At 45.0% G+C, this 23873-nt stretch overlaps 1 protein-coding gene across 4 annotated transcripts in view; it reads left to right on the forward strand.

Moving 5' to 3' along the window:
• The window catches only part of NBEA (neurobeachin), a 465797-nt gene that overhangs the window by 154491 nt on the left and 287433 nt on the right, over positions 1-23873 (forward strand). For all 4 annotated transcript variants that reach the window (XM_037057645.1, XM_037057647.1, XM_037057648.1 and 1 more), the window contains one exon: positions 12327-12454. In XM_037057645.1, coding sequence (XP_036913540.1) covers positions 12327-12454 — 128 coding nt within the window. The remainder of the gene's footprint in view (positions 1-12326; positions 12455-23873) is intronic.

Here is a 23873-nt window from a genome sequence, read left to right on the forward strand (position 1 = left end):
CCTTGGACCTGCCCTCCCAGGCTGACGTTTTTACCAGAGAGGTGTTGTTTCACCGTCTTCTGTGCAGTTTCTAGTGAGAGTCGTTCTCTCCGTTGTTTCTCGTTATCATCTGTCTTCATTTTATGACTGCCTCCGTGAGTGTTTCACCTTATAGTTGGGTTTCAGCACTTTATTATAAAGGATCTCAGTGGTTAATTGCTTCTTATTCTGCTTGTATTTTCTGTGCCTTTTGCATTGGTGATTGAGGCCTCTGTCGTTTTGGGGAAATTCTCATTGTCTCTTCACATTGCCTCCTCCCTGCCCCCTCTCGTTTTGTATTGCCACCATAATAAACTGCAACAGACTCAGCAGCAGGAAACAACCCCCGTCCATTAGGGAACCTTCTGTTGGTTAAAGTACTACTGGGGTCACGCTGGGCTCACTCCAGACGTTCCCGTTCCTGTTCCTCATTTGAGGCTTTGGGAGTGGCTCCGGTTCATTCAGGTGCTTGGCAGAATCCAGTTCCACACTGTGGAAGGGCTGGTGGCCAGAATTCTTTGGTTGACTCTCAGTCTGGGGGGGGTGGCCCTCAGCGTGTGGGGTCTCTTTGCCAGTCCTTGTGTTTGCCCCTGCCTTCAGAACCAGTGGTGGCATGGCCAGCCTGTCTCACCTCAGGTCACTCTGCTGCGTCCCCCCCCCCCCAGGACAGGAGGTTTTCCTTGTCTTGGCTCACGTGGCCCGATTTTTATTTGCACCATCCCTTTAGCCACAGAGCAGGGCCCATTCACAGCTCAGGGGCTGTGCGACAGTCAGGGCGTCTTTGGCCAGTGGCACGCAGCACTGCGTTCTCCTCCAGGAGGGCTGACCCTGGCCCTTCCCCACCGGGCGCAGCCCGCGCAGGCACCTGCCCTCTCTTCCCCCGGCTCTCACTGTGTGTGCATATGCTTTTCAGTCATTTGTTTCAATATTTTTATTGGGCCAGTTTTTAATTCACTGATTTCTTTACTTGGTGCTGTTAAGACTATTGATAAGCCCATTGAAGGCCTTATTGTCTCTTTTAGTGTATTTTTAATTGGTCGTGTTGTTTCTTTGTGCTGAAATTCCCCATCTGTTTATGCATGTTACGTATCTTCTCAGTGATTTATCTTAAAATATTAATCACAGTTGTTTTCAATTTTTTTGCCAGTTCCAGTGTCCACTTTATCTGGGACTCTGATTTCCTCGGGTGTGATTCTGACGAGATTGATTTTTCTTCTTTGTACTTACATTTCTTGGGAGAAACTGGACATTGTATGCAGGACAGTAGTGACTGGCATTTATGATGGCGACAGGCAGACCCTGCTGGTGCCAGGCCCTGGGTGGTGGCACTGAAGGCGCTCCGCTTGGGGGCCAAGGCAGGAGTCCCTGTTCTGGTCGCTCTCCGGCTTTTTATTCCTCTGCCTTTGCCTTGTGTTCACCCGGGGCCAGCGTTGGAGCACCTCTCTCAGCGTTCCTGTTACCCTCGTCTTCCAGCTTTCTCCTTCCATCCTGTACTTCAGAGGGTCCCAGGACCCTCTCCCAGCACCGTGGTGGCTTCTGCTGCTACTCGTCCCTGTATACTGGGACGCCTGGTGTTTGGGCCCTGAGTGGCTCTGTGCTGTTCTGGCTCAGACTCGGTTTTAGGCGGGTGCTGCTCTGGGTCTGGGAAGTAGGGCTTCTCTCTTCCTGCCCCTCCCCAGAGCAGAGTCCCTTGTAGTCCCTTCCTCTGCAGCTGTGACAGGGACAGGCTTTCTCCCATCACTGCAGGGCAGGCGGGGCTTTGCCGTCATCTCCACGATGCACGAGCTCTGTCTCATGGCGCACAGGGGAAGGAGGGTCTCAGCGGGCACGGCTCCTTCCCTCGGCGTGCTGCCCCTGCTGCCGCCCAGCTTCCTGCAGCCGGGGTGAGGGCCGCGGGGAAGAGCCTGTGGGGCCCTGCAGCTCTGTGTCTGCCTGCAGCTCAGAAGGTGTGTGCTCTCCCAGCTGCTCGCTGTCGGGCTTGTGCAGTTTAGTAAAGGCTTTCTCCATTTCTGACCAGCTCCTGTAACCCCAGTGCCGCTGCTCTGTGTCCCTGCCCCCTGCCCAGCTCTGGGCAGGCTCCCTGGGGCCCGCACCTAGGCTCTGACAGGGTTGCACAGCCGCACAGCCCTGGTTGCCTGGCTTTCTCGTCCCAGCTGGGCACGGGCGTACCCTTGGGGGCGCTCCACAGGCAGGGTGGGAGTTCCCCAGGGCTCTTCCGGACTCCAGGTGCTAACCAGCGATTTTCTAGTTTGTAGTTTCAAAAAGTGTGAAAATCACTAAGCATGTCCTCAAGTGAGGAATAAAAAAATAGAAATCATGGGGGGAGTAAAATAATAAGAGTTCTTTCCAGCTTTGTGTTTTGCATAGCGACTCTAAAGAGTTACAGTTTAGAGAAGCCATTTTTCAGTCCACTTCAGGGTCATGGGTCTGATTCCTAGGGTGCACGTGAGTCCTCAGCTACCTGTTAATAGTGTGTTTGTATTTCATACTGGACATTTAGTGGGGCAGGAACAACGTATTTAAGGTCAGTCTGTCCGCTACTAGTCCCCATACATAGCTGAAACTGATGAAGACAGTGTGCAGTTTTGCTGCTGTTAATACTCTCCCAAGTCTGCGTCAGTGTTACTTCAGTCAGCTCAGTTACTTCTGCAAATTTGTTTTATTTTTTATCTTTTTAAGATTTTTATTTACTTTCAGAGAGAGGGGAAGGGAGGGAGAGAGGGAGAGAAACATCAGTGTGTGGTTGCATCTTGCATTCCCCCTACTGGGGACTTGGCCCGCAGTCCAGGCCTGTGCTGTGACTGGGAATTGAACTGGCGACCATTTGGTTTGCAGGCCAGTGCTCAGTCCACTGAGCTACACCAGCCAGGGCGCATTTGATAACTTCCATAGGAGCATTTGATTAGTACAGTCTCCTGTGGAGTGCACTAATGTAATAATTTTTTTTACATCTGGGCCTTATCTTTGAGTACACTGCTTAAGGGTACATGATTATTCATTTTCATTTTAGATTTTATTTGTATAGATATCTATTTTTATTTGTATAGATATCTATTATTTTTGTATAATGTAAGAAATGAATAAAAAATATCAGAAATTCAACATACCAAATTAAAGTATGAGGGTTTATTATATTTTTGACACTATGCTGAGACCCAGGTGAGTAAAAAAATTAAAAGTAAAAGAAAAAAATTACAGTGTTATGAAGTGGCACTAACTTCAGTCAGTTTATTAAAAAATACAACTCAAATATAAGTAATACCTAAATAAAAGAATTGTTCCATTTTTCTAGAATTCTAAAATATACAACATTTGAAAATAATCAACACTTTGTTGTAAATGCAGATTTATTTACAAACCGAGACCTAAATCAGACTTTTTTCTGATGGTACATGTAATCACCTTGGCCTTAGACATCTCTCTCGATCTGCTACATTTGGAAGGATTTAATAATAATTGCAGCCCAGGGTTTTCATAACATTTGTTTTCTTCCAAGGGTTATTACATCTTTAGTCAAATAAATTTCTTAAAATCTATAAATTTCTGTAAATGAGATTTTTTAATAACAGATAAAGGCCAATACATAATTGTTTTTTTAAAACCACAATAATAAACTGTTGTTTTATGATGTATTTTAATCCAGGCTTTTAATCTATAGAATTTTATCTAAAACATTATTTTTTTGCATTATTTGCCTTCCTGTAGTTGGTAATTTTGTTAGAGTTGCCACAGTAACTTTCTTCATGGAAGTCAGTAATTCTCTTTCTTAAAAGAATTTGCTCTGGGCAGGAGGTAAGGGACTCTTTCGAGGTTGCCTCCGGGACCTCAGGCCCTGATCCGCACGGTGGGCTGGGTGCGAGGTAGAGGCGCCCCCAAGGGACGCGGGGCATCGGGTCAGAAATGTTTTTCTATGTGAGTAGAGAAGACAGTTGTTGCAAGTAGAAGTGACACAGCATTTATCAGGATGTCTGAGGATGAAGAGAAAGTGAAGTTACACCGCCTCAAACCAGCAATCCAGAAATTTATTGAAATAGTAATCCCGACAGATCTGGAGAGGTTAAGAAAGCACCAGCTAAATGTTGAGAAGCACCAGAGATGCAGGGTCAGGGACAAGCTGCACGAAGAACACATCAATGCGGGACGCCCGGTGCAGCTGATCTCACAGACACAAAGCAAGGAGTAGGTGGAAGCGGAGAACATCAAGATACCTGCAGGAGACTGCACCACTGAATCTCACAGGTATTCTACCACAGAAGTTCACCCCATAAACCTAGGGAGTCAGAACAGATCAATTCAAGAAGCTGAAGCTAACAAGAAGAGTCTCATAAGCAATGGGAAGACAAAGAAACAATGACCAAATGAAAGAAAAGGTGGAAGTCTCAGAAATAATGTCAGATGAAAGAGGCAAGTCAGCTATCAGATATTGAATTCAAAGCATTGATTATCAGGAAATTCAAAGAGCTCACAATGAGCTACCAGAAACTACAGGGGAGCTACCAGAAACTAGAGGGGAGCTACAATGAGCTCTCCGCAAACTATATCAACATGAAAAAGGAAATAGAAACTATCAGCAAAGGCCAAGAGGAAATGAAGAATACAGTTTTGGAACTGAAGAACACAGTAGAAGGAATGAAAAGCAGGATTGATGAGGCAGAAGATCGGATCAAGCAACTTGGAGGACACAGTAGAAAGAATCTCCCAGAAAGAACAAGAAAGGGAAAAGAGGCTCAAAAAGAATGAAGATGGACTAAGAGAAATGCAAGATAATATGAAACGTAATAATATCCGAATAATAGGAATACCAGAAGAAGAAGAACAAGGGATAGAAAACCTATTTGAAAGAGTAATGATGGAAAATTTTCCTAATTTGATGAGAGAAAAAGTTACACGAATCCAGGAATCACAGAGAGTCCCATTCAAGAGGAACCCAAAGAGGCCCACTTCAAGACACATCATCATTAAAATGGCAAAATTTCAAGACAAAGAGAGAATCCTAAAGGCAGCAAGGGAGAAAAAGGAAGTAACATACAAGGGAGCCCCAATAAGGTTAGCTACTGACTTCTCAATGGAAACACTCCAAGCAAGAAGAGAATGGCAAGAAATATTTCAAGTAATGAGAACCAGAGGCCTACAACCAAGGCTACTTTACCCAGCAAGGCTCTCAATCAAGATAGAAGGCCAAATAAAGAGCTTCCAAGACAAAAGAAGTCTAAAAGAATATGCCTCCACCAAACCAGCTCTACAAGAAATACTAAAAGGGCTGCTTTAAGGAAAGGAAGGAAAAGAGAGAGACAGAGAGGAACTGTGGTACAAAAATGGCAATGAATAAGTCCCTATCAATAATAACCTTGAATGTAAATGGATTAAATGCTCCAATCAAAAGACATAGAATAGCTGAATGGATAAGAAAGCATGACCCACACATATGCTGCCTACAGGAGACCCACCTCAGGACAAAAGACCATCACAGACTAAAAGTGAAAGGCTGGAAACAAATTTTCCAAGCAAATGGACAAGAAAAAAAAGCCGGGGTAGCAATTCTAATATCAGACAAAATAGACTTCAAAAAAAGGGCCATAAAGAGAGACCCAGAAGGTCACTTCATATTGCTCAAGGGAAGAATCCAGCACGAAGACATTAACATCATAAATATATATGCACCCAACATAGGAGCACCCAAATATATAAGAAAAATCCTAGAAGACTTCAAGAAAGATATTGACAGCAACACAATTATAGTAGGGGATTTTAACACCCCACTGTCAAAAATGGACAGATCTTCCAAACAAAATATCAACAAAGATATAGCAGCATTAAATGAAACTCTAGAAGAAATGGACTTGACTGATATATATAGAGCGCTTCATCCCAAAGAAGCTAAATACACATTCTTTTCAAATGCACATGGAACATTTTCAAAGATAGACCACATGATAGGACACAAAATGAGCCTCAACAAATTCAAGAAAATTGAAATCATACCAAGCATTTTCTCTGACCACAAGGGACTGAAATTAGAAACCAACCCCAAAGGAAAAAACCCAAAACACCCAAAATCATGGAGACTGAATGGTATGCTATTAAACAACGAATGGGTCAAGATTGAAATTAGGGAAGAAATCAAAAAGTTTCTGGAAACAAATGAAAATGAACTCACAACAACCCAAAACTTATGGGACACGGCCAAGGCAGTCCTGAGAGGGAAGTTCATAGCAATACAGGCTTACCTAAAGAAAATAGAAACATTTCAAACAAACAACCTAACCCGACGCCTGCAAGAACTCGAAGAACAACAACAAAGACAGCCCAGAGCAAGTACAAGGAAGGAAATAACCAAGATCAGAGCAGAATTAAATGACATAGAGACCAAAAGCACAATTATAAGGATCAATGAATCCAAGAGTTGGTTTTTTGAAAAGATAAACAAAATAGACAAGCCTTTAAGTAGGCTCATTAAGAAAAGAAGAGAGAGGACACAAATAAACACAATCAGAAATGAAAGAGGAGAGATTACAACTGATACCACAGAAATAGAAGGGATTGTAAGGAATTACTATGAAGAACTGTATGCCAAGAAATTTGAAAACCTAGGTGAAATGGACAAATTTCTAGAAAAATATAATCTTCCAAAACTCAATGAAGAAGAAGTAGAAAGCCTGAACAGACCAATAACAGCAAATGAAATTGAAGCAGTAATCAAAAAACTCCCATCACACAAAAGCCCCGGACCAGATGGTTTCACAGGAGAATTCTACAAAGCGTTTAAGGAAGAGCTAACCCCTATTCTTCACAGACTATTCCAAAAAATCCAAAATGATGGGAAACTCCCAAACTCTTTTTATGAAGCGAGCATTATCCTAATTCCAAAACCAGAGAGAGACACAACAAAGAAAGAAAATTACAGGCCAATATCACTGATGAACATAGATGCTAAAATCCTCAACAAAATATTGGCAAATCGCATCCAACAATACATCAAAAAGATCATACACCATGACCAAGTGGGATTCATCCCAGGGATGCAAGGATGGTTCAATATCCGCAAATCAGTAAATGTAATACACCACATAAACAAAAGCAAGGACAAAAACCACATGGTCATATCAATAGACGCGGAAAAAGCTTTTGATAAGGTACAACACCCATTTATGATAAAGGTACTCAGCAAAGTGGGAATAGAGGGAGCATTCCTCAATATAATAAAGGCCATATATGAAAGACCTACAGCCAACATCATACTGAATGGGCAAAAACTGAAAGCTTTTCCACTAAGATCAGGAACAAGACAAGGTTGTCCACTTTCACCACTTCTATTTAATATAGTATTGGAAGTTCTAGCCACAGCAATCAGACAAGAAAAGGAAATAAAAGGCATCCAAATCGGAAAGGAGGAAACAAAACTGTCACTGTTTGCAGATGACATGATAGTGTACATGGAAAATCCTATAGACTCTACCAAAAAACTGCTGGAACTAATAAATGAATTTGGCAAAACAGCGGGATACAAAGTCAATATCCAGAAATCAAAGGCATTTCTGTATACTAACAATGAATCAGCAGAAGCAGAAATCAAGAAAAAAATCCCATTCGATATAGCAAAAAGAAAAATAAAATATCTGGGAATAAATCTAACCAAGGAGGTTAAAGACCTGTATGCAGAAAATTACACAACACTGAAGACAGAAATCAAGGAAGACACAAACAAATGGAGACGTATACCGTGTTCATGGATTGGAAGAATTAACATCATCAAAATGTCCATACTACCCAAAGCAATTTACAGATTCAATGCAATACCTATTAAAGTACCAATGGCATATTTCACAGACATAGAACAAACACTTCAAAAATTTATCTGGAACCATAAAAGACCCCGAATAGCAGCTGCAATGTTAAGAAAGAAGAACAAAGTAGGAGGGATCACAATACCTGATATCAAACTGTATTACAAGGCCACTGTAATCAAAACAGCCTGGTACTGGCATAAAAACAGGCACATAGACCAATGGAACAGAATAGAGAACCCAGAAATAAACCCAAATCTCTACAGTCAATTAATATTCGACAAAGGGGGCAGTATCATAAAATGGGGTAAAGATAGCCTCTTCAACAAATGGTGTTGGGAGAACTGGACAGCTACATGCAAAAAAATGAAACTCGAGCACCAACTTACATCATACACCAAAATAAATTCAAGGTGGATAAAAGACTTAAATATAAGCCATGACACCATTAAAGTCCTAGAGGAGAACATTGGCAGGAAAATCTCAGATATTTCACGCAGCAACATTTTTACTGATATGTCCCCTAGAGCAAGGACTATAAAGGAAAGAATAAACAAATGGGATCTCATCAAAATAAAAAGCTTCTGCGCAGCTAAAGAAAACAGCATTAAAATAAAAAGACAACCAACTGTATGGGAAAACATATTTGCCAATGATACCTCAGACAAAGGTTTAATCTCCAAAATATACAAAGAACTCACACGACTTCACTCTAAGAAGACAACTAACCCAATTAAAAAATGGGGAAAGGACTTGAACAGACACTTCTGCAAGGAGGACATACAGAGGATCCAGAGACACATGAAAAGATGCTCAATATCACTAGCTATCAGAGAGATGCAAATTAAAACTACAATGAGATACCACTTTACACCGGTGAGAATGGCTATCATAAACAAAGCAATAAACAACAAATGTTGGAGAGGGTGTGGGGAAAAGGGGACTCTGGTCCACTGTTGGTGGGATTGCAGACTGGTACAACCATTATGGAAAACAGTATGGAATTTTCTCAGAAAACTAAAATTGGACTTGCCTTTTGACCCAGCAATTCCACTGCTAGGATTGTATCCTAAGAACCCTAAAACACCAATCCCAAAGAACCTATGTACCCCAATGTTCATAGCAGCACAATTTTCAATAGCCAAGAGTTGGGAGCAACCTAGGTGCCCGTCAGTAAATGAATGGATCAAAAAACTATGGTACATTTACACAATGGAATTTTATGCTGCAGAAAGAAAGAAGGAGCTCCTACCTTCTGCAACATCATGGATGGAACTGGAAAGCACTATGCTGAGTGAAATAAGCCAGGTGTTGAAGGACAAATACCATATGATCTCACCTTTAACAGGAAGCCAAACAACAAAACAAGCAAGCAAAATATAACCAAAGACACTGAAATAGAGAACAGGCTGACAGTGACAAGAGGGGAGAGGGGAGGGAATTTCAGGGGAAATAGAGGAGGGATTTAGAGGAACATATATAAAGGATACATGGGCAACAACTGAGAATGGTGGAAATGGGAGGGAGGGGGGAGCATGGGGTGTGGGATGGGATGGGAGTAATAGACAGAAAACTGTACTTGAAAAATAATTAAATAAAAAAATTGGGGGAAAAAAATTTGCTCTTACATCAAGACAAATGGGCAGAGTCAAAGCAGCATCCTCAGCATGGAGTGAGCCCGAAGGAAGGGCGCATGGGAAAGCGTGGGGAGGGAGAGGGGCCCAGGGGCACCCCCAGACTGGGGCGCTGCTGGCCCGGTGTTCAGAGCACAGACCTGCTCGGTCTGTGTGGGCCGTGGCCATCCAGTGTGCCCTGGGGTTATTTCTGAGTGTGACATACCTGAGACCAAAGGGCTGCTTTTGGTGAATAAGTGGAAGTCAACTTTCAAATAAACCTAAGAAGTTACTACTGAATCTTTTCCCCAAATTAAGTAAACTGCTAATTTTCCTTACAGAATAACTTTTGACAGAACTAGTTTATTTTTTCTGGTAATTAAATGTTATTTCTATTTTAAAGTAAAAATTATTTTCAAAATGAAGTGGTAACTTGTTTATTTTTATAGGACACAAAGTCAGGGAGTATTCCCTTGTTAAGATGTTTTTTCTTACATGTTGCCAGATAGGTTTTTCTGTGTGTCTTGCATTGTGTGTTCTTCTCAGATGAGAACTGAAATAACACTAGTGGCACAGTGTTGGTGCTTTTTTTAAATAATTGGGGTTATTTGCTAGGTGACAGTGATGGGTATGAAGCTGAGATTTATGTTGGTACCATTCCCCTGAAGCATATAAGTCATGTGCGGATGGAGATCACATGCAGCACGTTTCCCTCCCTTTAACCCCCACGGCGAGGGGTCCGTCAGTGCCGACAGCCTGTCCACTTTCCTCACTGTCAGAAGGTGAGGAGGAGAGGAGACTTCTTCGAGAGTGTTGTTGTTGCGATGGGGAAATCTGATTGTAGCAGTTCAGAATGATTGTACTTCAAAGCTTTGCTCTCTTGCTGGGTAAAATGTTACACTGTCTTCTGTTAGAAAAATAAAGTTATGGTTGCAAGATGGTATGTATGAGCATCATTTAATATTCTATTACATTCTGTAAAAAAATGTTTGTGGCCCTGGCTGGTGTAGCTCAGTGGATTGAGCGCGGGCCTGCGAATCACATGATCGCGGTTCAATTCCCAGTCGGGGCACGTGCCTGGGTTGCAGGTCAGTTCCCAGCAGGGAATGAACGAGAGGCAACCATACATTGATGTTTCTCTCCTTCTCTCCTTCCCTTCTTCTCTAAAGATAAATAAATAAGATCTTTAAAAAAAGAAAATGTGAAATATCTTATTACAAGTAGTAACTTTCTGAGAAATGTCTGTTTTCATGCAAACCCTTAAGTCAAGATACTTCATACATACCATTTGAATAACATACATGTACTTAGTTGCTTTGATAAGTTTCCATTTGATATTTGTCACCCAGAACAGTATTTTTACAGTTCTAAAGCCTCATACATAAATCTGTAAAATATGAAAAAAGTTTTAAACTAGGGAAAAATATTCCTGGATTTAACTAGGTAGCAGTATATTACAATCTAGTAGTATAACTGTGATTTGAATCTCTATAAATGTAGCATTTTTCTAAAGTCGTTTTATTCTCACAAATTAATGTTGAGTAGGAATACTCACGCTTCCCTCAGAAACCAGCTGCAGAAACACAGTAGTAATTCCATCTAGACTTTTCTCCTTCATGCGGGTTATATCGACCTTTGTCACACACACTTCAGCAGGAGGAAGCACCGAGAGCAGTCCTGGGCAGTCCGACGGGACGGGTGGGGCAGCGGACCCCCAAAGAGGAGTTCTGCTAGCACTGCCTGAAAGTCAGGGGCCCACAGCGCCTCCGCACCCTCGGGTAGCCTTTCCCGTGCTGGCCGCTGTCTTACAGCGCACACCTGGAGAACGCTCGGACCAAACCAGACGCTCTCAGAACGTGTTTCCTGGCTCACAGCAGTGGACCCCTGAGATTGGTCACACAGCAGCACCCAGACCTCCTGGGGCCTGGGGAGGTTGGGGACAGGCGAATGCGATCTCCACCTCTGACCCCAGGAGCTTGGCACCACGTCTGTTGGTGCTTCTGGAGCCCCTGAGCCGGCTTGTCCTCAAGTCTGTGCAGTTCCCCAAACTGCTTCTCTGCCCAAAGCTCTTCTCCAGAATTGGGTCACTCCGAATTCCAGCTGCTCCCTTACTTGCTTAGCTTTGGGGGAACTCTGGAGGTNAGCCTTTCCCGTGCTGGCCGCTGTCTTACAGCGCACACCTGGAGAACGCTCGGACCAAACCAGACGCTCTCAGAACGTGTTTCCTGGCTCACAGCAGTGGACCCCTGAGATTGGTCACACAGCAGCACCCAGACCTCCTGGGGCCTGGGGAGGTTGGGGACAGGCGAATGCGATCTCCACCTCTGACCCCAGGAGCTTGGCGCCACGTCTGTCGGTGCTTCTGGAGCCCCTGAGCCGGCTTGTCCTCAAGTCTGTGCATTTCCCCAAACTGCTTCTCTGCCCAAAGCTCTTCTCCAGAATTGGGTCACTCCGAATTCCAGCTACTCCCTTACTTGCTTAGCTTTGGGGGAACTCTGGAGGTCAGAGTTCATTCTTGTAGTTGGCACAGGGATCCGTGCAGTAAGCAAAGCACAGAAGGACAGATGGAGTAAATGTACAGGAACGCCACCCCCTCCCTGCTGCCGCCCTCCCCTCCCCCCCGCCCCAACACAGCTAGGGCTGTGAGAGAGGCCATGGCCCCACAGGTTACAGACCCCAAGCCTCCCCACCTCGCCCCCCCCCCAAGACTTCCACTCACTCAGAGGCCACCTCTGTGCGGCCTAGGACTGTCAGGAGGCGGGACCGCGTTCCTTCCACAGGAGTGAAGCGTCATTACTTAGTGGGTTAGGGATGGACTTCGGTGATTTTCAGAGGTTTTGATTTAGAAGTAAAGTTCATTTGACTTTATTTTGAATTATGTTTACTAGTCTTTATGTCTTCATTTCAACAGCATCACTGCGAAACTTGAAAGAGCTTTGGAAAAAGTTGCTCCTCTTCTTCGTGAAATCTTTGTGGACTTTGCCCCATTCCTGTCTCGCACGCTTCTCGGCAGTCATGGGCAAGAGCTACTGATAGAAGGTACGACTTCTCTCTCTGTTCTAACTATAGTTTCTTGTGATGTTTCTGTTGATCGTGGCATAATTTGTACTTTGGGAGGGATATGTATTGCCAAGAGAATGTAAAGACATTGCTTCCACACATTCCAATTAGATTTTCATAAATGCTTTCTCCTTGTTCATTTTGTGGAAAAATAACATGCTCACACAGTGTTACCCCACAGCCAAAAATGGAAGGAAGAGCTTTGAGAGGCTGTTGGGCGGGGCTCTGGCCCCTCGAACGCAGTCTCCCAGCGCTGCTGCACCCCTGCACAAGGGCACCGTGCGTGCCGAGCAGCCGTCTCTCTGTGTCTGCCCGAGAGAGCTGGGCTTCCCCACGTGGCCTTTACTCACGTGTGTGTGTCACATGCGAACCCTGAACTGAGCAAATGTGAGGACCTACCTAACTGGGAATTGACGGGGCTGTTGTACTAGACAGCAGCTTCAGTGGCATGAGAAAGTTTCATTTATGCACTTTGTGTGGGAGAGTTGTTCTGAAAAGAAATGTTACCTGGAGCCTTATTTACTTAAAAGTCTGTCTTTATAAAGAGGAAATTTGGAAAGGGGTGATCAATATCCAGATGGCCCTGGGAGTGTGTGACGGCTTTGGGCGCCATTTGTTGGGTTTAGAAGCCGCACGGAGGCTCCTCTGCCTGTCACGTCCTGCTTGCTGCAGAAGCTCTGCCGTCCTGCTGTGGCCCTGTCTCGGCTTTGTCCGCGCCACCTGTTTCTTTCGGGACAGTGATACTCAACAACTGGACCGAGTTTAAATTCATAACCTACCGCTGTCCCAGCCCTGTGGCCTTTGAGGCTTAGCTGCCTGTTTTTTAAAAATACATTGTATTGGTTATGCTATTACAGTTGTCTCAATTTTTTCCCTTTACCCCCCTTCACCCGGTACCCCCATTCCTCCAGCAATCCCCTCCCCTTAATCCATGTCCATGGGTCGTACTCATAAGTTCTTGGGTTTCTCCATTTTCTATACTTTTTTAACCTCCCCCTATCTATTTTGTATCTACCAATTATGCACCTTAATCCCCGTAACCTTTTCCCCCGTTCTCCTTCTTCCCTCCTGATAACCCATCTAATGAGACACAGTCAGTGTCAGGGGGCTCTTATGAGGATTACACTGTCTGATGCATATAAAGTTTTGCAATGTATGGTGGACTGTTCATTTTTAAAAAGTACTGAGTTGTTGCTCTAGGTTAAGTGCCATCTTAGGTACCTGGAACACGTTAGTAGCAGACGAAGATCCCTGCCTGGTGGAGCTCAATCTGGCAAGGAGAGAGATCAGTTAAGCATCAGACATGAGCACTTCACTCAGGCAGAATGTTGGACGTTGGCACCTGCTGTGTGGGTGGGCGGGCACGGCACTGGGGTCGGGGGTCTGGTGGCCGGGCTGTAGTGCCACTCGAATGTGGGATCGACTGTGTGCAGGCCGACAGTTCAAGTCCCGCCGGAGCACAGGCGCGGGACGGCGCTCTGCAGTGTGAGTTCCTTCCACGTGCGGGGCAAGTTCAGTGGGCATTGTTGAGAAACAGACCCCAAATGTTTCCCCTAAAAGTCTTTCATTTTTCTGTATTTCTGTGTGTCTTTTCCTAAAATGATTTGGCTCATTGACAGAAGAAATCCATTGTTCTCAAAGACACACTAAAATAAACACAGAACAAGTGTATTCGCGCAGCGGTGCAAGTTCTGGGTCTGGTGCTGTTACTAAGGGCGAGACCAAATCAGGACCAGGTTTCCTAGCAGCCAGAGCACAGGCAGATTTAAGTTAGGTGGCTCGTATTACTGGTCCCCAAGTGGCAGTTTGTGACTATAAGGAATAATAACGTGTAAGCAATTTCCATCAGGTAACTCTTTAACTGCCCTGTGTCGGTCCGCTAGTACCCCATGTAGGTAGCCCCTTTCCAGAATCTTCCATGGCCAGACATCTGGACTGCTTTATTTCTTCCCAGCACTTCAGAGAGAAGGAAGGAGAAATGGGTGGGTAATCGAGAATAATTTTACTTGGACTTATCTGCGTTTACCTCAAATATTCTGAATTGAGTTGAAAAAGCATTAGAATATGCCACTTAAATTTTTAAAAAATGACTATGCTAAAAATGAAACAGTGAAACAAGTTATATATTGAAAGTTCACTTTGTGTTCACTGAGAATACAATTTTATTTTGTAACTTTTCTGCATCCAAAGATATACCCTAAATTTAATATATCCTATTTTTAAGATTTTGTGTATATAATGGTCATATTCTTTTTTCTATTAAAATAATTTTTGTAATAAAATGATAGTACATGATAGACCTTAGGTTCGAGTTTTGCTTTTTAAATACCATTACCGGCGAAATAGCAAATTGACGACCTTAAGATAAGGCCCTTCGGATTTCTGCCGGTTCGAACAATCCAGAAATGGAGAAACCTGTGCTGGGGAAGAGCACACGTTTGGCGTCCCTCACAGGGTGGTCAGGCTGTCCTTTCCGGACTCCACGAGCACCTTCCCGTGCACAGGCGCCCGTCCCTAACCCCGCAGCCTGGCGCTGGGGCAGGCCGCCCAGTCACACGCCTGCCTCTGCGCCTCTTCCTTCTGCACCGGGCGCCGCTCCCGCTCCTGTCGCCGCTCCCTCTCCTGTCGCCGAGAGTGCGCCCGTGCCCTGAGTCCTGCTTCAGGTTTCTTCTGCCCAGTGAACACCTCCTCTGGCACAGTCCTGTGCCACTTTTATTTATACAATAGTAATAAAAGTGTTTCTCACTTGTGAACAGAAAGAACCTTACTGTTTATGTTAACATTGCCTAACTTAGGTTCTGGTACGTAATAATTCAGCATTTGTTTTCCTTGTACTCGGACAGAACATTCTTTTCCATTAGTAATTTTCGGGAAAGGTAAGTTGTGAAGATAAGAAAGACCGTTGAAATGATGTGCCGTATGGTGGAAACCCCTGCGTGGACTGTGACACTCAGGGCGCCTTCTGGCGCCTCTCGCGGCCCGTGCACACAAACACACGTTGTGTCCAGTCCCCGAGGGCGGGTGCGCACTCGCTCCTTAGTCTCCCCCCAGCTCCGCTTCCCCGGCCTGTCTAATGGGGACACATGGTCCCTCTCCCCTAAGGGACACTGCCACATAGCAGTGAGGCACTCGGGGCGGGGGGGTGCATGGGAAAGAGGTCTGACAGTGAGCAAGTCTCATCGCTTTCTACTCTGTCACTGTGTGTGTCTGGTGGGGACACAGCTGGGTGTAGGTGACTGAAGGCGTTTCATGTCTTATTTTAAGTCATCATACAGTATATTTGAATTGCAAATTTGTGTTATATTGTTTTTCTGACATGTATCCATTTAATCGTTTTACAGAATAATTAATGTTCGGTAGTTTATATTACGTGCTTTAAAATACAAACTAAAATAATGTTCTTTAATTTTTTTTTAATTTGTCACTTATATTAGCCAACCTGTGTTAAAATTATTCTTGTATGATTCTAGAGTAATCAATGCAGTTTACATCTTTCAAACTTGCTTATTATTAACAGCAGCTATTTTTACATAGCTTTTAGTGTGTGTATATTTCTCTTGGCAGTAATTAAGGATTTTGAAGACAGTAGTTACGGGGAGCTTACTGAGTGGCCTTTAAGAAAATTCTAGCTTTTCAAGTTGCAAACCAATGCATGTGAATCAGAGTGAGTATGTGCGTGGCTAGGAGACCCAGCAGCTGGAGGGGACAGAACAGGGTGGGGCCTGAAGTTGCCCTCCGGGCCTTGTGCCGCCTGGAGAAGGCCCGTCTTCCGTCCTCCATGGCTCACATTTAAGTGGCCCTGGGGTGGCTGCAGCCTGGCCGCTGACTGGCAGGAGGGGACTAGATCTTGATAAGTTTTGTTTAGGGGCTCAAGGAGGACAGTAGGCCTAGAGTTGTAGTTAGTATTAAGGAACCCGCCGTCATTCCAGCTAACTCGAGGAGAAGGTGTTTTGGGGAGGGGTGTTAGCACAGTGAGGGGTGGCCTTCCCTCTGCCCTGATCCATCTAGCAGGGCCCTGGGAGGTCGCTGTTGAGATTCTGTGAGCACTTTCCGTTTGCCTGGGAACTCAGAGAATGTTGAAGGTAACTGAATCATCACGAGGGTACGCACAAGTGTCCTGAGCATCAGGGACAGGAAATGAAATTCAGTTGGGAAGCCCGGAAGTGGGACGAGGGAGTCAGGGACCCAGGCTCCTCCCTTTAACTCTTAAGGCAAGTTCATAGCTTCTTGTCACTGCTTCTCCGTGCGCTGACTCAGTTTTTTCCTTCTCTCCAGACCAGCTTCACTGTCTCAGTCATCAGAACGTAGCTCAGCATGTCATCCATTCTTAACTTGAAATGTGCTTTTCATGTACGTATCTTTCACCACCCGACTGTAATAAGATGCCCACCAAGAGCGCGCCTGCCCGGCTCAGCCGCGCCTCGAGGCGGGCGCCTGTGTTATCATTGGTTACCGTGGCTTCGGGCAGGAGGGCAGCTTGACCGCAGCACCCTGGCCGCCCTTGGAGACGCTGTCTGTAAGCTGACACATCTGGGAAAAGAACAGCAGTCCCATGGGAGGTAGCAGTGACATGCCTGCTGTACACTCGGTGCTGTCAGTCAGTGATTGTTGAACTTGTGTGACGTTCGAGACCAGCATGTGTTAGAGGACGGAAACGTAGCCTGAGATTTCTGCCTCCACCAGGAGAACGTCACTGATGTGAAAAAAGGAACAAGCCTTGGAGCATATACAGTAACCGTGTGGCTGCCTCCTTAGAAAAATGTGTATGTTCACTTTAATTTAAAAGTTATATGCAAAATGTAATTTCAGAAGTTATTTAAAAATTGCAGTAACAGAAAACTGTCTGTGACCAATTGAGGGTAGATGGCAGTGGGACACAGTGTTTAAATATCCCTGAGTCCCCTGATGAAAGCAGACGTAACAGTAGATGGTAAAAGAATAGCTGCCAGCCCCTTCATTACCGCTGGTCCTTAGGAACAACACGTGGTCACTTACAGCGAACCTAAGTGACAGGGCACCCCACTGCACGCCCGACTGTGACGGGGCATAGGCCCTCGCAGGCCTGACACAACATGCCGCAGACGCGCGGGAGAAACCGTGGGCGGCACGGGAGCAGCTGAGGGCCCGGGCTGCAGGCAGGCCCCGGGGAACCCCCGTGGCCACTGTGAAGGGGAGCTGTTGACACAGGGGAGCCCTGGAGCTCCGTGGTGACGCTTCTGTCACCAGGGCCATCTGGGCCCATGAGACAGCCCCTCCAATCGGTCATCGTCCAGGACAGAGCCCCACCCTGAGGTTAAACTGCTGTGAATGGAATTTAGACAAAGAAAGTCCAAGGAAACTGGAGAGGGCAGACAAAGCTAGTTTATCTCAGGAAGTAGGCTATCCCCTCTTTGAAAACTCCATAAAAACAAACAAGTGGAATCTCTAGAACCTAAAGAAAAAGAAAAAAAAAACACACACACCTGACAGCTAACTGAGAATTCAGGTGCATTAAGTGAACATAAAGCAATAACCAGCAAAAAGGATTTCAGTCCCCTGTATTATGATAAGAAAAACGAAAAGCAGGGAAAAAGCCCCTCATACCTGAATAAAAGATGCTCAGTTTTTAAAGAGACTAAAGGGCAGAAGGTGATACAGTGTATGAGACAACTCAGACACTGTAAAATCATGGTTTAGAGAGTCTCTCAAGTTAGGTGATAAAGCCTAGGAAAGAATTCAAAATAAAAGGGAAAATTACTTTAGAAATGAAAGCTAAATTAGAAGAATAAAGGAGTAGATTTATAGTGAGGAAGAATAGAAATGCAAGAAAAACATTTTCAATTTCAAAAAAAAATGACTACAGACTCTAGAAAGTGAAAGATATATTCAAAATATCTAATATACATGAGAGTTTCCAAAGAAGAAAGCAAATAACAGAAAAATAATACAGTCTGTTACTCAAAGACAATCCTAGAATTAAAAAAATAGAGATTTTTCTTCTAGAAGAAAATGTAGGCAATAATATCATTCACATTTTCCTCAGTAATATTTTTCTGACATCTCCTTGGGCAAGAGAAACACAAAAACAATAAATGAGACGATAGCAAACTAAAAGGTTTTGCACAGCAAAAGAAACCATCAAGAAAATAACAGAACAGTGCGCTGAATGGAAAAACATACTACCAGTGTTACATTGTTAATGTCTAAAATATATAAACAAAACCAAAAAAATAAAACCAAACAATCCAATTAAAAATGGGTAGCAGACCTGAATAGACATTGCTCCAAAGAGGACAAAGATGGTCAATATATGAAAAAATGCTCAATGTCAGTAATCATCAGAGAAATACAAATAAAAATGACAGCTCTCTCCTCCACCTGTCAGAATAGCTGGCATCAATAAATCAGCAAACAGGAAGTGCTGGCCGATGTGGAGAAAAGGGGACCCTCGTGCACCATAGGTGAGGCTGCACACTGGTGCAGCTACTGTGGAAAATAGTGTGGGGTTTTCTCGGAAAGGAAAAATGGAACTGCCTTATGACCGAGCAGTTCACTGGTGGGTATATATTTGAAGAACCAGAAACACCAGTACTTCTAAAGAATATGTTCAAGCCCATGTTCATTGCAGTGTTATTTACAATAGCCGAGCTCTGGGAGCAGCCCAGATGCCATCAGTAGACCAGTGGATAAGAAAGCCATGGTCCATTTAGGTACATTTACACAGTGGAATGGTACTTGACCATAAAAGTGAAATCTTACCATTTCTGATAGCATGGATAGACCTAGAGGATACTATGCTAAAGGAAATAAGTTCTTCAGGGAAAGACAAATACCGTGTGATTTCACTTACATGTGGAATCTAAAAGACTCTAAAACAGACCCATAGATACACAGGACAGACTGGTGGTTGCCCGAGGGGAGGGGCTTGGGGGCTGGGCGAGAAAGGTGAAGGGGTTGAGGAGTGCAGATTGGTGGTCACAGACGGTCACGGGGGTGTGAATTGCAGCGCAGGGAATATGGCCAATAATAATAAATTATTATGTTATGAATTACAGTGCCAGGTGGGCACCAGAAACATCAGGAAGACACTTTGTGAAGTCTGTGGTCTTCTAACCGCTGTGCTGCACCCTAACACTAATACTTAATAATAGTGAATATATGCTGTAATTAAACACGTCCTCTTTAAATTTTATTTAAAGGTATACTGAATATCTGAAGAAATAACACAGGCGACGAACACTGAGACATATTCTAGTAAAGTCCATGGACTTTTAAGAAAAAAGAAAAACATTTGGGGTATCGCGGTAAAAATATAAATTAACTTAAAATGAAAGAGAATTCTGTTGTTATCGTACTTTGTGACAGACCTATTTTCTAACGAGAAGAAAATGCAGTTGGGGTATTTAAGATAAGGAATGAGAATGTCAGAAAACCGACTTTGTGCACAGACTGCAGATGGAGCTGTCAACAAGAAAGAGTTCAGGGACTGTCACTGCCTGAGCCTCTCGTGAGGAGGAGAGGTACACAGACGCCCGTCTGACAGCCGGCCTCCCGGGAACACGTCACTGGGCTCTGGATGGCCCACAAGGAGGGGTGTGCTTGGAGAACTAGCTAGAGGTGGCACAGGGAGAGAGTGCAGGAACAATGGCTGTGTGCTGGGTGGCTGAGACAGGTAGGGAGACGGTAATTGCATTTGCAGTGTCGTCATCGTTATTTACATGACACTGTTGCATGGTGTTGGATAGGAGCTAGTTAGTAATTATTGCCATTCTAATTCTTATCCTGTGTGCCCAGATACTGAGATTCTCATTCAGCAAAGGTGACCCAGATGTAAAATGGAAGCAATGGGGTGAAAGCATTGAGTTCTGAATTCGAATTGGACGTTACAAACGTGAAATTACTGTGTGTACACATGCATGTGTTTGCCTGGGCATGATCAGGTCCGTATCAGTGCGCAAACCAAATGTCCAGGGTGTACTCTTGAAATACCACTCCCCACCAAAGAAGTCAGGGCTTCCTGGAGAGTGAGTGCTTTCACGGCCAGGGCAGAGGATGTTCGTGGTTTTCTGGCCACACTGGGGCAAACCAGAAACCAGGGACAACATGAAAGTCCCCAGAAAAGGCGGAGGTGCTGCCTGGAGGATGTTCTTTTTGCCTGCGATGGAGCGTTTTGAGCAGTAAGTTTAATTACTGCAGTGCATTTATTACACAAATGTGTTTAAATCCATGAGTTTAAAAGGGATTTTTAAAATGATTGGGTGAAATTTTAAGTATGATAGGGAACTGACACATTATTTTGAAAACATATAAAGGGAAAGATAGTTTTTGTCATTTCTTTTTAAATTGTTACTTGTGTTACCAAGTCACTGAGGAGAGAGGTTTCCTTTTTAGAGAAATGTAAGTATATGCGATAAAGGACAGAAGGGTATTTAAGTTAGATTATTACGACTTAGCATCCTGTCGGGGGTTGCTGGTGACAGCACAGAGAGAGAACTAGACTACAGGTAGGGGTCGCTGTCCCTCCCCAAGACTCACTAACTGACCACAGCAATGGACGTTTGCTGAACGGATCGCCCAGCTCACTAATGCTGAGTCTGATGGCGCCTGGGTACCCAGCATCTGAACCTCTGTCGTGGGAATCCATCATCCACACCAGCACTGGTGGGAATGCTGCACCACAGATGTCTCCGTTGCTTCAAACAGGTTAAATGCAAACAGAAAAGATAAAATCAAACGAGCTTTAGGAGGTACATCAGAAAGGTGGCGAAGCGAAGTTGTTTACGGGGACATCTGAATTAGGCAGCCCGTTGTTGTCCAGGTCAGAATGACAGTCTGCCCCTGCAGGGGGGCTGTGATCTCGACGGGGTGCCGGGGGAGGGACCCGGAGACACTTGGCCGAGTCCTCTGCAGCTGGAGCGCTGGCAGGGGGTCCGCCATGTTCTGTTTTACACAGTGTCTTTCATGACCTCTCTGGGAAAAGTTATGAAAGACTGAATTACATTAGAGACATCAGTAATGGTGAACTTCACCCTGTTGATAATATGAAGACAGCATCACAGAGAAGCAAATTGTGTCCATAATAGTCCATCAACTTCAGTGAAAAGTGATTTCAAACACTCAAATTCTTTTCAAGGAATCCATGAGCATTCTTTTAAGTTTCAACAGCTGAACGAAGGGTTCAGTATAACCAAGGAAGGTGTTGTGACTTCATCAGAGCGGTAGTGCCCGAGGTAGACCGCCGTGTCGGAACCATGTCAGAACCCGCTACCGCACACCCCCGTGGCCGAGCAGCTGCTGCTGCGGGAAGGGACGAGCCGGGAAGCAAATGCAAGGAGAGCGATGGGATACCCTTGTGGGTTAGAGAAGAGACAGAAATTGGATCCTTTCTTCACTAAATATGCAGAAGCTACTGCTGATGGGAAAGAGGAAACACCAAATGTTGCAAAGCCAGAAATACCGAAAACTACCCGAAGCACGAAGTGTAGAGGTCAATACCTCCAACCATCCAACCATGTTACAGTGATGTCAGTGCTTCAGAGGGCACCTCACACAGGTAAGTGATGGAGCGGGCCATCCACGTGGTGGGGACTCGGAAGCTCTGGGCTCTCGTTTCCCCTGGAAACACCAAGTCACCGATCACATGCAGGCAAGAGTGGCTTTGTGGGAACTCTAGCAGCCACTGAGGAAGCTGCAGCAAGCAGGCAAACCCTGGAATGGTTGGCACGTTGATGGCGTGTGGCTTGCTTCGGTGCTTCCCCAGGGCGATGTGGCAAGCATCCTTGGCCAGGATGATGTGACTGGACTCCCCCCTTTTTCCATTATCCTGGTGATCTGCCAGCGTGTCGATGGCTGCCCTGGGCTAGGCGTCTGCATTGCCCGTCTCAGAGCCCTCGTGGGCCCGGTGGGGCTGGTGCATCCTGCAGGTCAAAGGCCCTGAGTGTGGCCGTCGCCACAGCCTGTCAGATTGCAGCGGTCCACGTGCCTGCCTGAAGCTGGGGCAGAGGCAATGGACCAGTTATAGAAGAAGTGCGAGTCTCTGGTGCAGAAACACGCTGGAGACCCTTGGGGAAGTTGTGACATTTAAAGCAGCAGTCTCTCCGGGGCAGGAGTAAAAGGACACGTGCAGACGCTGGGGACGCTAGTCCCCAGAGGACGCCTGAGAAGCCTGAGCCGCTCAGCCAGGCTGGTTTGTGAAGCCACCCCCCCCCCCCCCCACCTACCACAGGGCTGGCTGTGCATCCTGGGAGAGGCAATTTCTAGGATGCCCAGACAGCAACACACACGCACGACTTACACAGGCAGCAGGGAAACGGGGTCCATTTGCGGGGACAAAACACCCAGAAAGTGACCCTAAAGAAACACAGGCCTCTGGCTCATTTGGCAAATAACTTTTTAAATTTCTGAAATATGCTTACTTAGCAAATAGAAAAAAAGCAGGCTGGCACCCAAACAAAATCGGGGGAATGTTTCTGAATAAAACAAGAACCTCAGCAGAGACAAATTACAAAAAAGAACCAAAGTCTGGAGCTGAAAAATACAGTACTTCAATCAGAAATTCACTAGAGAAGTTCTAAGATCTAAGCTGATCAGGCAGAAGAAGGAATCATTGAATCTGAAGGCAGCTTGTTTATTTATTAGTTTTCTCTGTGTTGCTGACACTGTTGCAGGTGTCCTCATTTCCCCCCTTTGCCCACCTGCCTCCCTTTCCCTCTGGCCATCGCCACACTGTTGTCTGTGTCCATGAGTCATGGATGGATGTCCTTTGGTTGGTCCTTTTCCCTTCTTGAATCGTCTCCTCCTCCCTACACACCTATGACAGCGGTCAGTCTGTTCTGTTTGTCCATACCTGTGTTTCTGTTTTGTTCCTTTATTTTGTTCATTGGATTCCACATATGAATGAAATCACATTGTATTTGTCTTTCTCAGACTGGCTTCTTTCACTCAGTATAATGCTGTCCAGGTCAACCCATGCTGTCACAAAGGGTAAAAGTTCCTTCTTTATGGCTACATACTATTCCATTGTGTAAATGTACCGCTGCCTTTTTATCCACTTGCCTACTGATGGGCACTTGGGCTGTTTCCAGACCTTGGTGGTTGTACATAACACTGTTGTCAACAGAGGGATGCAGCTGTTCTTTCAGATCCGTGTTTCGGGATTCTGAGATGTATTCCCAGCAGTGAGGTCACAGAGTCGAAAGGCAGTTTCCTTTCTAAGTTTTGAGGAAACCCCATACTGCTTTCCACAGTGGCTGTACCCGTCTGCATCCCCACCAACAGGAAAGACAGGTTATTTAAGATTATTAGGTTAGAGGAGCAAAAAGTGAAACGGAGGAGGAAAACTGAGAAGAGCCTCAGGGACTTAAGGCCCATCGTTTGGCGTTACAGGAATCCCAGAAGGAAAAGAAAGAATGAGGCAGCA

Source organism: Sturnira hondurensis, unplaced genomic scaffold (genome assembly GCF_014824575.4).
Source record: "Sturnira hondurensis isolate 20B ecotype Veracruz unplaced genomic scaffold, ASM1482457v3 Scaffold0009719, whole genome shotgun sequence".
Classification (NCBI taxonomy): domain Eukaryota; kingdom Metazoa; phylum Chordata; class Mammalia; order Chiroptera; family Phyllostomidae; genus Sturnira; species Sturnira hondurensis.